The sequence below is a fragment of the Aulonocara stuartgranti genome (genome assembly GCF_965226115.1).
Source record: "Aulonocara stuartgranti genome assembly, chromosome: 6".
NCBI lineage: Eukaryota > Metazoa > Chordata > Actinopteri > Cichliformes > Cichlidae > Aulonocara > Aulonocara stuartgranti.
This window is the reverse complement of record NC_138944.1, coordinates 18,514,446-18,530,757: the sequence shown is the minus strand read 5'-3', so window position 1 is coordinate 18,530,757 and position 16,312 is coordinate 18,514,446. Positions and strand designations below refer to the sequence as shown.

Genomic DNA, 16,312 nt, shown 5'->3' with positions numbered 1-16,312 from the left:
ATGTAATGTGGCACGGAGGATGAAGAAGAACCCGGAAACATGCACACGTTACCTTTTTCTGGCTCTCTGACACAGACGCGCACACACACACATTGTTTTAGTCAGTCATTGAGGTAGATTTGGCTGCGAGCCAGTGAGGTGTAGAGGTGATTGGGCAGCTTGGGGCTCTCCGGCTATGTTTGCCAGTACATCTGGCTCGCTCGCGCTCCGTCTCACCCCTCGGTGTCTTGCTCGCTCCCTCTACTGCTCTCCATCTGTCTCTCTCACTCGTTCCTTTTATCTCATTCACTCCTCTGTTCATTTCTTCCCACTCTTTCACACACACACTCACTCTCTCTCGCTCTCTGTTTCCTTCCCTTTTCTGAAGAGCTTAGCTTTTCTCCCTTACTCCCTCCCTCCTTTTAAACAGCAAAAAGCAATTTCTCTCCCTTTGTCAGGGCGGTTGGCGGTAAGCCCTTAAGTAGGGATTTTCTGGTTTGGCTGGAATGCCATTAGGCAAGCTGGTGGTGACGTGCCGTGACTGACGTGCCGAATCTATTTGATGTCATGATGTCACAATCCAGCGGAGGCTGCGGTTATGATATTGTTGGCGTCCCTGGAACGAGGGGCTTTAGTGGTCATGTCAGGAGTAAGTCTTCATAAATCCTTTATGACATATAAATATTAAGCTTCTTTGGTGGTACAGGGACAGAGGGAAAAACATGGCGGAACATACACAGACACATGTACAGAGAAAAAAGGACACACACAGACACACAGACAAAGCCAACCTCGTGAACATCCAACAGAAAGATGTGCTGAAGGTGTAGAGCTACTTCAAGAAGTAGCTGACATTATACCACACACACTCACACACACACACTTACACACATTTGGATTGTTGAAATCGTTTCCAGGCTGCATCATTGTCCTTAATTTTTCCTACTTAAACTGCATAACACATACACAGCTGGCGTCCCTCTTTCCCACTCCGTGTAAGTGCAGCACAGATCACAATCACACTTTAACTGTTACTGATGTGTAAGCAGAAGTTTGTGGTTTTATATGAAGTGATATTTGGGTGCGAAACAACAAAGCAGAGAACGGAAAAACATAATAATCTATTAGAGAATATTTGTAGGAGTGCCTGTAAATAGTAGTGGTGGAAATTCTATCAAGATTGTAACTGTATGTCACAACTTATCGTTTTGCTTTGCGGCATGTGGATGTGCATCCACACAGAGTAACACGCTCAGTGTGAACCTGATGTTTGATTTATGTTTTTTTTCATGCAGCACCCCCTAGATTCACACGAACCCCAGAGGACCAGACAGGAGTCCAGGGGGGAGTCGCGTCCTTTGTGTGCCAGGCCGCAGGAGATCCACAGCCCAAGATTGTCTGGAATAAGAAAGGCAAAAAAGTCAGCAATCAGCGATTTGAGGTAAAGAAGCTGAGATACTAATGGGATTTGAAACGTTGTGTCTCCTGTAACATTAACTAACTTTTTCCCGTGGTGAAGTGCTGTGAAAGAAAATAGATTAGTGTCCAACAACAGAGATTTATTGGCTACTTGGAAGCAGCGGTGTTTGCAGTGAGTGGCCACACAGAGCACTGAGGCAAGATGACTGCTGCTACTGTCAGTTCTTGTTAGCATTTTCCTGTCATGTTTTCTTTATAATTTTTCCCACAGCCCACGATTTATTTATTTATTTTTTAGTAAAAAGACTGCTTTGGGATGTTCACCATGGCAGACCATCTGCCTCCATCTCACCCCATCTCTAGCATCCTCCTTCACTACATCCATGAAGCTTCTCTGTGGTTTACCTCTTTTCCTCCTGCCTGAGAGCTCCATCTTCAACACCGTGTGTCTAATATTCACCAAAATCCTTCCTCTACATAACTGTCCCTCTGATATATTCATCATTTCTAACTTTGTCCATTCTAGTCACTCCCATCGAAAATCTTTGCATCTTCAACTCTGCCACCTCTGGCTCGACCTCCTGTCTTTTTGTCAAACATACATCACAGCAGGTCTCACCACCATCTTGTAATCCTTCCGATTCACTCATGCTGTTATCCCTCTGTCACAAATCATCCCCAAAACTCGTCTCCACCCACTCTTCCTGCACTCACCCCTTCACCTCTCTGACGCCAGGTATTTCAACTGATCTACCCTCGCTACTTCTGCTCCTTAAATATAGCTGTTAAAAGCACCGATATAATTGGCAATCAGCTGAAATCATTTTCAGCTGTTATTGTAATCACTTAATTGTTCAAAGTACTAATGAGAATTGTGGAAAACAAAAGAGGAAGCCGAAGATAATGTGTAATTTTTATAGTTTATTGTTCATACTGAGATGTCAAATATTAATAGGTTCAGTTTATAATCTTTGGATAATGCCAGGTTAACTGTTTATGCTGTCATACAACATAGCATGAAAGTGAAAAAGGATATTCCCAAAACTATTCGTCTAAAAAAAACTTTTTAAGAACAGATGCCGAACATTATAGTCCCAGCCGGCTGACAGCGAGGATGTTCTTTTTTTGTCTTATGAAACAAAACCCTTTGACGTTGAGAACAAAAAATAATAGCTGATGAAGTCAAACCGGCCTCCTGAAAACTGTCTAAACATTCTTTAAATTTCCTGACATTTTAACAGAGCAAACGATCAATTATTTAAGAAACGTATTCATGAAACGTATTCATGAACAAGGATTATTCCAGAGCGTCAGAGCTATTGTAAAAGCTACTGACTCAATCATTGTCTAAATATAACAGGACTAGTTCTTGACACATTAGATTCCCCACTGGGAGAAAGGTGTGCTGTTTGTACAAAAATTGACATGTAGCTGTATAATGAGTGCCCATCACTATTATTATGGGATCATCTGATTGGTGGGGTTTTCTCTCTAATAATGTAGGGTCTTGCAGCATAAAGTACCCTGAGGCAACTGTTGTTGTCGTCTGTCCCTATTAAGAATAAATAAATTGGAATTGTGTGTATATATGTATACATACATATGTAGGTATGTATATATATATATATATATATATATATATATATATATATATATATATATATATATATATATATATATATATATCTTCCTGTTCATGATTAAATCACTCGAGGAGATATTTTATTTTTAATCCAGACTATATAACATTTGGGCTACCTGCTGTATATTTCCCATTATATATATATATAATCCAATGCATCTGTTTGCATACAACAACAAAAACTGTCAATTTGAACAGTTTTTTATACTGCCATACAGATGTCTGGAATGCTTCAACTTTTTCATATGTCAGTTGATGCCTGGGGCTACACTATATGAGATTCTTATATGATCAGCCTTATTGGTTTCCCGTAGGCTCTAACCTTTGCTTTATTTCCCCACCCCACAAGTCACTCTTAGATGGAGATGTTGAATCAGCCTTGGTCCTGCTCAGCCAGTGTCACCCTCAGCTTAGGGTGCTTTTCCACTTTAATAAGTGGAGTTTCCTTCCAGGTTCAAGTTCACCTCAGTATCTTCCTGTTCATGATTAAATCACTCGAGGAGATATTTTATTTTTAATCCAGACTATATAACATTTGGGCTACCTGCTGTATATTTCCCATTGACGTCCTGTAGGTTAGGACTTGTTGTGGGATTTATTTTTATTGGATTTCAGTCAGTGGAAACATTCCCAGAATTCAGAATCCAGATCAATTACATGCATGTATTAGACTTATGCAACAGCAGTTATAATGTGCAGTCCAGCAGATCTGAAAAATCTGGTCATTACATGTGAAAAAGAACATGAGAGATATTCAAGTGTAAGGTCTTTGCTTCTCTCAAACCTGAGATCTGTTTTAAGCTGTGTTTTCAACGATGTCATACTTTGGATTCAGCTTTCCATAGTAAAAAAAAAATGGGGGGAAAGCCTTAAAAACCTTTTCCTTTGCAAATACAAATGATCCAAACAAATATGCTGCCACTGAATTTTGGGAACTGCACGTTATGCACTCCTTCATCAAGGAAATCTTTGACCTTGCGCATTCTCCAATCTATAATAGAAATAGAAATTTTAGCTGCTTTAACATATTCCCCCACTAACAGGTTATAGAGTTTGATGATGGATCCGGCTCAGTCCTGAGGATCCAGCCGCTGAGGACCCCCAGAGACGAGGCAGTTTATGAATGTCACGCCTCCAGCTCTGCAGGAGAGATTACTGCCACTGCCAGACTCACTGTGTTACGAGGTCAGTGTGAACTCCCCCACACAGTTTTTCCATCCAGCTGTCTCACATCTTAGGTGGCGTTTATAATCTGTACATAAACAGCTAATAAATTGTTTATGACACACTTCATTTTATAACAAATGGGGTTTTCCTGGCTCAGAGTGAACCTTTGAGGGTTCACTCTGAGGGTAACATGAGAATTTTTATTGACGAAAAACAAAAGCATTTGTCTTTTCAGGAGTTTAGAAAGACCTCTAAAAACGAAGTAAAGTAGTCTAGTAAGCGTCTGCATCACACCTAGCTGTGCCATTTCATTTGATTGTGAATTGATCAGGCAGCAACACGCCATCCACTCTAGGTATGCAGACTAGTAGTTCATCCATCCATCCATCCATTCTCTTCTGCTTATCCATTTCAGGGTTGCAGGAAGGGGAATGCTGAAGTATATTATGCAATTTACATACGTGTGTGTGTGTGTGTGTGTGTGTGTGTGTGTGTGTGTGTGTGTGTGTGTGTGAGAGAGAGAGAGAGAGAGAGAGAGAGAGAGAGCGAGACTTCAGTGGTTAAGAAGTTTGCCTCACAGTGAGAGGCGTGTGGGTCTGAATCTCCTGCTCCTCATCTTTCAAAAGATGAAAGGAAATGCTCTTTTCACTTTTCAACCAAAATTCTTCAATAACCCAAAGAAACAAGGGTTTCATTTTTTAACTAAATGTCAGTGTCATTTAGACTTCTGCAAAAGTCATCTTTTCAACAGCTTTTCAGTGGCTTTTTACTGGATGGATTGGCCCTGTTTAAAACCCCATCCTTTTGTTCCTAGTAATACTTCTATGCCAAAAAATTCTCCATCCATTCATCCAACCTGGTAGCTGGGAGAGGCTCCAGTCCCCCCAGCTGCCAGAGAGCGAGAGGCGGGGTACACACTGGACAGGTCGCCAGTCTGTTGCAATCTCTTTATAAAGGCAGGTTCCATGCCCATGTGCTTGATTTTGTACAACTGTGGCAATAAGGCTGACAATATGTACATGCAAAGATTAAGTAGTGCGCCTGTTTTGTCCATGTAGTATATTTGTATATACGTATACAGTATATACATCACCCCACCTTTAGACCTTAAAGGTGAGTTGCCTCAATGCACTTTATATTGTAAGGTAAAGACCCTCCAAGACCCTCCAATAGTACAGAAATATATATATATATATATATATATATATATATATATATATATATATATATATATACACACATTAAACAATCATTGTTTTTGCAGGTTTTCTTAACTAACTAACTGAAGCAATATTTAAAAAGAAATAGTTGCAATGGTTAACTGCTCCTCTGATAATTTAGTGACAATGATTTGCAAATGACTATTCCTGTTTGTAACCCAGAATAACAGGATAAAGTGGGTGTAACTAATGGATGGCTGAGTGAATGGATGGAAATTGGAGGCTTGGGGGATTCTTCGCAAGCGGCTATATATTCAAGTGTGAGCCTGGATCCGCTGCAGTAGACGGTTTAGTGTTCGCAAGAGTCCATTAATGCAGATAGTGATGTTAGTGTTAGTGGAGTCCATTAGGAGAACATTATGTACCAGTTGTTTGAAGCTCAAGAGTGTCTTAGTGAGTGAAGTTGCTCAAGTGTGGATAATCACATTGCCTGCCTTTACAGTACATGCTCATGGGGAACGGACATGCAGCCTATTGTTCTGTCTTCTCATGCTTTCTCTCCCCTTCTGTCTTTCTCTTTCTCTCTGTGTCCCTCTTGTCTGTCTGATGGGTGATAGCATAGTTTTCAGTTCTTCCTGTTTCTCTTATACTTGTTTTTGTTTGTTTCCAAGTCCATCCCTCCTACTTTTACTCTTTCCCTTTCCTCTCTTTATCTTTTCAAACATTCCTCCTTTTCCCAAACTCTCGCTCATTCTGTCTCTCCTCATGCTCTTAGGTCTACTACACAGCAGCCTCTAAATTATTCACATCAGACCACTCTTTGCATCTTCTGTGCTGTTCCGCTCCATCCATCCAGAATTTTTCCTGTCTCACATGGTCGTCTTTGTGCGTGTTTGTGCACTTGTCCATCTGAGTGCAAGCAGGCATGCTTACTTTTGTGTGTGTCTGCGTCTATTTTTGATTTTTGTTTTACTCTTGATGGATGAATACACTCATTTCCAGGTTTTTTTTCCTTATCAAGACCATAACCACTCAAGCACACACACACTCACATAGAGACATACAAACGTATCCTCAATCTAAAACAGTCCGCCTTTATGTAGTGATTAGCCTCTTTCTGTTCCTCTGAGGACTCATTGTGTTGTGGATGAATAAAAGGCCACCTGGGAGCAGCTAATAGTCCCCGATAGACTGTCAGTCCAAATGTACCCACACAAATACACACACACGAACACACACACACATACACACTTAAACAAAAGCACTCAAACACACATGCAGTCTTGTCAGTCATGTCTCCATGCCTCCCCTCTGGCTCTCTAAAGACACAGCTCCGGTGACTGACTGACTGACTCACTCTCTGACAGGAGGGATCCAGTGTTAAGGTCAGCTGGCTTAATTACTGAGGATTAGAACCAGGCTAATTGAAATCTGGGCTTCCAGTAAATGGCTGTGATTGGCAGTGGTTGAAATAATAATGAAGCTGAGAGCAATTATGTGCTTTAGTATCCGTGGCACAATCAGGTATTGTATAACTAGTGGTTGAAGACAAAGCTTGTGCGTTATTTTAGGTACTTGAGCCCAAAAAAATAAAGTTAATGATGGAGTTTTGTAGTTCCAACTTATTTACTTTCTTCTGTTTGTGTTCAGTGACAACTTCTTGTTGTCATGTGGTGCTTTTTGCAACAATAAATGACTTGTAACAGTGCTAGAGTGTTGCAGGCACACCTGACAAACCCATCACAGACAGAAGGAAGAGGTTAACACGTCAGAAACACAACATTTTATTAGGAAATCTAAAGTCATCTGTTTTATAAGCATTCACTGTTTATACTGTGCAGCAGTTGTGAATGGCAGAAACAGGTTTGTTTGCAGGTGCACTCTGGGTTCTGATACAGCAGCCAGCTCATTCTTCCCATGATTATAAAACCAGGCTTGACTTCCAAATTTACAGATGACAAACCCAGAAAGCAATGCGTGCAGAATTCATTTTGGAGGTCTTATATAAAGGGGACAGTGTTCGCGCAGTGGTTCCCATGATTGCGAGAGCGGGGCTTTTTCTATGAGCTGTGAAATTATCTGGGTGGCTCTCAGTGGAAATGGTGAAGTAGGGAGCACATCCAAATGAAACAATGTGATGTGTGCAAGGCCACGCCAACAAGGGAGTGTAGGGTTACTAATCTACCCTGACCTCAGGGGGTTCTTAGCTGTTACCATTCAGCAGCCCAGTCTCAAATACACATGCTGCAGCGGCTTTGACCCAAACACACTGCGGTGTTGCTTACACCTGTCGCCATCATGGATGGCGGAATGCTGATTGTGTGCGCACGTTAACTTGTGTGTGTGCTTTAGCCAATTGAAACCTCCCTCAACCTTTCATTTACATCACTTTCCACCTTGTCAACTTTAAATTTGTGTGTATGTGTTTGTCTTTGTGGTGTTTCTTTGTACATATACCTCTATGTGTGTGCAAATATTTTCAGCTATTACATGAGCATACTTGTGTGTTTTGCAAGGCTTTAAACGCTTCAACCAGCAGTGGTACATTTCCAACTTTGTTTTCTTTGCGCACATGCTAAGTGGTTGTAGGAAAGGGGCAGAGAAAGATGCACGTTCTCAGGGAGTAGCATTCTGACTGTGCATCCTCAATGTTCAGTGCAGTGTCCCACCCCAGGTAGATGAAATAGAATGCATTATTCCTGCCTACAAGGGGCTGGCTTTGAAGTAAGCGTTTGCATAATGAAAGCAGAGAGAATCATGATTGTTATGCTGTATAGGTCCCTTGTGCTCTCTCTCCCTCTCTATTTCTCTATTTCTCTCTCTTGTTCTCTCTCGCTGTGTTTTCCTTTCTGTCACTCTTTCTTTTTCCCAGTCTGTTTGAATCTATTCTGGTCTATTCTCCTTCTCTCTTTTTTCTTCTTCACACTTTTGCCCTCTTCGCCACCCGTGCTCGCTGGCACGCTCGTACACACAAACACCTTCTCATCTTGTTCTCTTGGTTTATTATGTCCGTGTTTCCATTTGTCGGGCGTGGTGATTGATTGAAACCGGAGCTGTTAAAAGGCCACACACGCACTCATGAAACCGGCGTCTCACGACCTATCAGCCATGGTTCGATGGGCTGGTACCAGAATTAGCATCTCCTTGGCGAGGTTCAGCGCTAGGATTTCCCGTTAATGAGGTTCTGTTTGGCGTAGAGGGATAAAGTCACAAGGGATTCTGGGTAAAACAAAAAATATATGTATGCGAGTGTTTGTGTGTGTGGGATTGTGGAGGGTTGAGGGCTTAAAATAAACTTGTCTTCTATATAAATATTCCTTGTTCGTCTGACTTTATTTAACGATTTTATTCCCTGTATTATAGATGACTCACAAATGTGGCATTCATTGTGTAGCCTTGAACAAAGTTTTAAAAACCTGGTTTGCTCTGTAGCTTTTTGATTCAAAGGGGGGATACCGTATCATTTCAGTTTTTAGTGAGCTGGGTTCACTCGTCTTTGATCCCCTACTTCCTCGAAGCCATTGTCCCCCCCTTCTGTTAAATCTCCTACTTCAGTTGAATGAAGTTGGTTCGCTGCCTTTGATTTCCTCTCTCACAGTGAAATGACTCTCTATTTTTGATTTAATTGATTTAATGAAATTACATTTGATTTTCCATCCCAAAAGAGTGCAAGTCCCAGTAGATAAGTCTTTATAGGGCTCACACATTTGACTTTATGCAACCTGCTCATGCTGTAGAAAACGCGGCGCTACAGAAACTGTAGCTCACCTGATTCCTGTTCAAAAAGCTGTTGCCTAAAGCATTAGTGAATTTGTCAGGTAGGATGAAATGTTACTTATGCTATTTGACCTCACTATTGGATTCTTCAAAAGTCTTGCCTCTGGACTCAAGGCTGATGAAACATATTTTGACTTAAACTGAATCCAAATTAGTCTTTTACCATTTAGCTCGCAAGTTTTCCCCTGAAAGTTCCTCTGAGACTGGACTAGCATTTGAACCTCCCTGATGTCATTTCGGTGCTTAAGCTGTGTGTCTTCAGGCCTCAGGAATTTCTTACATTGAGCACAGACTGATCACTGTGTGAGAGCTTTCTTAATAGCCTAAATTGCACTGCTCGCAGACAGGCGGGACAATCTCAAGTATTAGTTTGACATTTGGGGAAACACAGTTATTTGTTTTCATGCTGAATTCTTGGTGAGATCTACTCCCAAAGATTTAAGTAAGGGGGGTGATTGGCTGCTTTTCACTTCACATCCTTGTACCTGACAATTTTAAGAGGATTGTTTGTTTGTTTGTCTGTTTCTTGAGCCACTTAACACTGATCTCATTTAAGCATAAAACGATGCCTAACTCAAGGGATGAAGTAGTGTTGTGTCTACACATAACAGACAACTTAGGAAAGAAACTGTTTTAAATTGAATCTTTAGGCTTTTTGCCTAACAGCCTGTAACAAAAACACATAATTTGTTCCAATTTCTTTAGCTGAATCCACAAAAAATGCCAAAGATAACACAATTTTACAGGCATAAACTTTTATTTTTGCGCCAACAAGGTCATTCCCAAAGAGTTATTAGTACAAACTAGGCATATCTCTGTGTGGTCTGCAGTGTGGGCTGGAAGAATTGAGCAAACTGGACAGCTGAGGACAAACAAAGTGGCTCTCAGTGGGAGGGTGTTTTTTAAGGAGTTGAGGAAACTGGGAGAAATAGTCAAGGTATTCCAAATTACAGAAGAACTGGACAAAAATCAGAGACAACCTGTCTCATGGAACGATGGACTCAAATCTATTCAGTACAATCAAAACATGACAAACGTGTAAGTGAGGGTGAAAAGACTGCAGGAAGATGTTAGAAGAAAACTGCTTCTCTGTCTTACTAGGTTAAATATTTTACTTGTGTACCTAATCCTTCCAGAGGATCAGCTGCCCTCAGGGTTTCCCACCATTGACATGGGCCCCCAGCTGAAAGTGGTGGAGCGTTCTCGGACTGCCACTATGTTATGCGCCGCTAGTGGCAACCCTGACCCAGAAATTACCTGGTTCAAGGATTTCCTCCCGGTCAACACGTCCAATAACAATGGAAGAATCAAGCAGCTCCGCTCAGGTAACCAGTGCTTTTATCCCTCCATTCTTTTGCCTTCTCTTCAATCCCAGATTTTATTTCCACCTTAAGGGTTTTTCCTCCACCATTTTGTTTTATGTCCCCTTCTTAATATCTGCCCCTTAAACCCATTATTTATTTCCCATTCCTACAAAGTTTCTGTTTTTCTTGCCCTTGTTAACCCTTTTTCTTACTCCACTCTCCTCCTGCTATGGATACTGGCTGTATTTCTCAGCTGCCTCTCTTTCTGCTGCTGCTGCTGTTGCTGCTGTTGTTATGAGTTGACTGTATACGGTTGCCAACCCTTCTAAACTCTTCTAAGCCTTTTTAAAAGTGGACTCCCGACTTTTCTCCTAATTCTGAGGTCTTCCTGTGCAAGTCACCATCACAGACAGTTAAAGTTTCTGTAAAAGAATACTAAAAATGTCCCTAAGAGACATCAGTGGGCTACATCTCTAGTAAAAACTGTATCTACAGACAAGATTTAGCAAAACCAAGTGGTGGTGGCATGTACTGACTGAATGGCCTCTCTAACATAGAGCTCACTGCTGTGACTTACTTGAATAACATTTTGTTTTTCCTGATTTGAGCGTCCTGGGTGGATGTGACACTGAGCCCAAGAACATGTATTCGTGTTATCTGAGAAAATCTGATAACAGAATTTCAAAAACCAAAATTGAATAATACGAGGACAGTTTATTCTGTTCCAGTCAAATCATTAATCCATTTCAATCGAGATTTTTTTTTATATTTTTGTTTTTTTCTTGAGCCACAGTAGTGTGTAAGTCTGCTCCCTCCTCAGTCCTCCTTCTGCTTTCAGGGACCGACTCTGGACCTAAAACCCCCTTTCTTGTGATTGGACACCCAAGTCTCTGGCTTCTGTGTGGATATACCAACCTATTTGTTTGTGTCCCTGCTTTTTTTATTATTATTATTATTATCTGGCTCAACCCCCAAGACCCTGCACTGGATTCTTTATTATCTTAATTTATAAAGAAATAAAAAAAAAACATTTAAAGGATGTAGAAAAATTGTTACAACTTAAATGTAAAATACTTGGTAGTTAGCCATGTTAGCTTTTTTAAGTGGTTATTATTATGATGAAAAATAGCGTGACTTGTATGATTCTTTAAAGTATAAATTTCCATGTCATTACTTTTTTTTGTGGAGTTTTCAAGGTGTTTCTACTAAGTCAACTCCTCTGTGTAACTAATGGTCCGATTGTAATGCAATGTCTATGCTGTTTCTTTTCTCTTTGTATCTTTTTAACCACAGAGTCCTTTGGTAAGTGCTTCTGTTCCAAGGCCCACACCCTCACTGTCCACTTTTCTATATACTGTTCACTAATGTTGCTACTGATTTTGCTGCTGCTCACTTTTACAACTATTGCAGTGTTATTAAAATGCATGGCATACTAACAGTTTTTACACAGCACAAAGCATAGATGTGAACACACCCACTGTAATACACGCACTTGTCTCTCAAAGCACCTGTACATTGTACTGGCTAAAGGTAGATGCCACAAAGAGGACGTACAAACACACACACACACAGACATGCACATAGAAAGACACACACACACTCTGTCAACCTAGATGTAGCTGACCTCACCCTCATCTGTGCACCTGCAGCCCTTCCACGCCCAGAGAATAATATTTTTTCTCCTCACACTCACCTATTTACTTTTCCACTCCTTTGCTAATTCAAATATTCTTTCCCTCACTCACTCACTCACCCTGCCTTTCACTCATCCACTTACTATCTCCAGTCTGCTGTATAAAGTTACCAGTCAATAGCTATGAGCTCTAGATGGCCACTGGTGGAGCCAGGATAAAGAAATCAATCGAGACCACGTTTCAGCCTTCTAGACATTAGCTGTGCATTGTGATAGGCATATATGAAAACATATAAGTCTAGCTGCTGTGGTGTAAAAGTAGTGGTCAGACGTTACACTGCATTAGTGTAAAAAAGAGCTTAGTAAGGATTAACTGTTTTAGAAAGAAGAAGAAACAATCTCGTCTGCTCAGTTTATGGATAGTTGAAAATTTAGTGATGCTGTAATTTCCACTAATTTTCCAACAATCACGTGAAATGTTTTAGACATTTGAATCATTTACTTGATTTAGAAAAACTTCTTTGGCATATAAATGCACAGTGGGCCAAATATGCGATTACTACAGCTTAAATTTTCCTGTAATGTGAGGACTCAGACCTTAGCTTTTCCTCATGTTACACCTTTAAAGGCAGAGTTGTATCTGTTAAATTGCAAATCTACTTTCTGATATATAGTTTAATCTGATTAAAACTGATGTTTTTTGTCATGTTAGTTTATAAATTTTAAAATTTCATTATAAGACTGAGGGGGGGGGAAGTAGAGGCTGGCTTTAGCTTTCATTTCTCATAGGTAGTATTACCTTAAAAAACTTTGCTATACTTTTTTTAAAATACATTTTCAGTTTAGATACCTTAAGATGAGCCTAAGAGACATCAGCTCGACACATGCGTCTGATTTCAGTTGAGCATTTCTTGGCTGACAGTTGATGCCCTGCTGAAAGCGCTCTGATGTGATAAGCCCTATTTTAGTGGTGGCACAAAAGCTTGCGCTTTATCGGTTTGGTAATTTCCTGACCTTTAAATGACTTTACTTTGCGACCACACTGTGCGCACGTCACACAAACAGGTGTGAGTTCATTCCAATAAGTCAGCGCCGCGTGGGGTGTCTGCATTTTTGGTGGAAAATATGTATAGACGTGCTGGGAAAAGTTATCTGGGAACCACGCTGTTGTGATTTCATCAGCGAGAGCAAATGAAGTATGACAGAGTATGAAAATATGTATTTATGATTTATGCAAATACATCACCTTAATTAATCGCTCTCCAGACAGTTGAGTCTTTTAAATCACCATAAAAAATGTTTATTTTGTGCAAAGCTGCATGTCAGCATTTATCATTTAAGGTAGTTCTGAGAGATTAGGGCACATCAAAGGCTTCTGCCACGTTTTTATTGTTTGTTTCTGGTATTATTCCACAACTTGAATAAAAACCCACACCATCTGCCTTTGGCTGAAAATTTGATGTGTTGTGTGTTTAGGATGTGCCTTTCGGCACCACCCAGACAATAATAACATTTTTTAATCAGCCTCTTGCTGTTTTTGGAGCTGTTGTCATCATGCATCACTGTAATTGGCACAGCTGTTTCAGAGAATAGAGACCTGTGATGTGACTGGCTAAGAGTGAATTTACTAGGAAATTCACTACTCAGATGAACTCAGAAGCCACGAACTAAAATAGCGGGTGCTTGCCTTGCATGGGGCAAATATCGCATTATCTAATAGAGGTTTTAACACACTTTGCAACTAGCAGGATTAAACCTGGTTTCGAGCCATTTAGAGGACAAGAGCAGTTAAAAGCTCATAGTAGTTAATGGACTTAGAGTTCGCCAGTACACTTTTTAGACACCCAGATGAGTGTAGTGCAGACACCCTTCTCCTATAGCCACATCCACCCCTGCTACAAGTCAATAAAGTCCAATCAATAACCCATCTCCTTATAGCTCTGTCACTGTCTATCGCTCTATCTCAGGTCAGTTTTTCCTCTTCTCAGGCTTATTCTGTCTTAGTTTATTCTATTTCCTTTATGCCTCTTCTTCCTCTCGCTCTGTAAGGATCTATATTTTGAGTCTTTCTCTCTAATTTGATTCTTCTCCTTGCCAAGTTACTCCCCACCCCCACCCCCTTCCCCCAGTCCCTCCCTCCCTTATCCCCTTCTCCTTCTGTGGTACTAACATTTTCTTCTTCTTCTCCTTCTCTAATCTCGTGCATTCATTGCCCACTCAGGTGGCACGCCCATACGAGGTAAGACTGCTGGGAGGACCAACATGACACAGTGGCCTGATTCCTTTTCAACCCCTGGTTCCTACTTGTCTCACAGATCTGAAAAGCAGCCCCGGGTGGGTTAATCAATATGGGGTTTAGTCCAAAAGACTCAAGACTCTGTGACATTGGTAAAACTCATCCAACTGCTTCAGATCTGCAGTAGGTGCAAGAGGAGGAATTGGAGTTGAGCAAGCAACTCATTATACTATGACTGTCACCTCCCCTCTTCTCATCCTTCATCCCCTCTTCACACTTTAATTTTTCCATCTCAGCCTCAGCGTTCACTCTGTAACAAAGAAGTCCATTGCTTCCTTCCTCGTCATGTTGTGATCTCTCTTTCGTACCCATCAGTTTAACCACCGTTCACATCGACCGTGTTTCCAATCAAACGCATGATATGTTTACAACTTGGTTTTCTTTCTTTGTTGCTTAGTTTGAGGTGAAAAAGCGTACTCACTTCTACCTCTGTTTGTTTGTTTGTTGCTTTTTAAATTTTTGTGACCTGAATTTCTTTTTTTTTTTTCTCTCTTTTTCTCAGAGGTCTTGACCTAAGCTTGGCCTGGCCTCTCCTTCTACCTTGTCTCTATTTGCCCAATCAAACGTCCTAGTTTTGTTTTTCCTCCCAGCTGTTATTCGCTCAGGCTGAAAAGTCCAGATGGCAAAGACTCAGACACACACTTGCAAACATGAGTGCGCTCACACGCACACATAAATTCTCAAATCTCCACACGCACACACACAGAAACACACATACTTTCATGGTTTTTACCATTACCTCTCTCTTTACCTCTCTCATTACCGATAAAAAGCCCCAAACAACCACTTTTTTGATAAAGTTTTTATGGGCGCTTTTTTGCCTTACCACACCATCTTTAAAGAACCTCTGGTTGACTCTTTTTTTGACAGTTTTTCTATTTTCAGGGAGCGAGAAAACATCGGTCCCTTCCCAAGGCTTTGCGTATGTCGTTCTTTTTTTTTTCCCATCTGTTGGCCTTGACGGAGGTCGGTTGATGTCTTTACCTCCTTATTGGGTGTGTTTTAAATTGACATCACACTCCTGATCCCATTGGTGGATCCGAAAGGGTTGGGGAAATCTTATTGCCATGGCAATATCTTTTGTCAGACGTTATCCTTGGAAAATGAAACATGATTTGTTGCTTAATGTAACTGCATCTCAATTTTCAGCATTTTTTTTTCTTCTCAAAATACAGTGACGGATTTCTGCGCATTCTAGCTGTTTGTTTCATTTGCTTTGCATGAAGACCGCATTCTCCTTTTTTGTAGGTTTTGTTTTGGTCTTTTGGGTTGTTTTTCTCTTTTTTTCTTTTTTCTTTTTTTCATATTTTGAAATCAGGAAGCTGACCCTTGTTTTGGGCAGATTCTTGCTGAAAGTGGTAGAAACTTGTTAAAGTCGCTCTATAGATTTGGCTCTGTTTGTACCCCTACTTTCCTCAGAATGAGTTCAGCCTGTTTGTTTTCTGAAAATGCCCACAGACTCATTTATTCTTATTCTTTCTGCAGTTTTTTTTTTTTACCATTTATATGTTAATGTATATACTTACTATATCAAAATTCCTAATGTCTTCCACTTCTGTGTGATTGCTCTTTCTTCTGTCTGTCTGTCTGTGTGACTCTCTGTCCTCTCTTTATCTTTTTGCTCTTCCTCTCCGTCCCTCCATGCATCCAGGTGCCCTCCAGATAGAGATGAGTGAGGAGTCAGACCAGGGGAAGTATGAGTGTGTTGCTACCAACAGGGATGGGACACGTTATTCCACCCCAGCTAACCTTTATGTAAGAGGTAAGAGTTTGAACACTTTTTTTATGATGATGCAACAATTCTAATGATTATGTGTGGATGAGATGAAATTTACACACACGTATCAGTAGATAGACCTATATTAGGAATATATCTAATTTATTAACATGATACAATGCTTTTAAGTAGACTATATTTTATAGTTTTTAGCTATC

At 40.6% G+C, this 16,312-nt stretch overlaps 1 protein-coding gene across 1 annotated transcript in view; it reads left to right on the top strand.

Annotated features, from left to right (window-relative positions):
- Positions 1-16,312, top strand: part of ptprdb (protein tyrosine phosphatase receptor type Db) — a 154,456-nt gene that overhangs the window by 96,977 nt on the left and 41,167 nt on the right. Inside the window, exons 6-11 of the mRNA XM_082537853.1 lie at positions 1,275-1,420; positions 4,084-4,225; positions 10,281-10,469; positions 11,742-11,750; positions 14,303-14,320; positions 16,029-16,139. Coding sequence (XP_082393979.1) covers positions 1,275-1,420; positions 4,084-4,225; positions 10,281-10,469; positions 11,742-11,750; positions 14,303-14,320; positions 16,029-16,139 — 615 coding nt within the window. The remainder of the gene's footprint in view (positions 1-1,274; positions 1,421-4,083; positions 4,226-10,280; positions 10,470-11,741; positions 11,751-14,302; positions 14,321-16,028; positions 16,140-16,312) is intronic.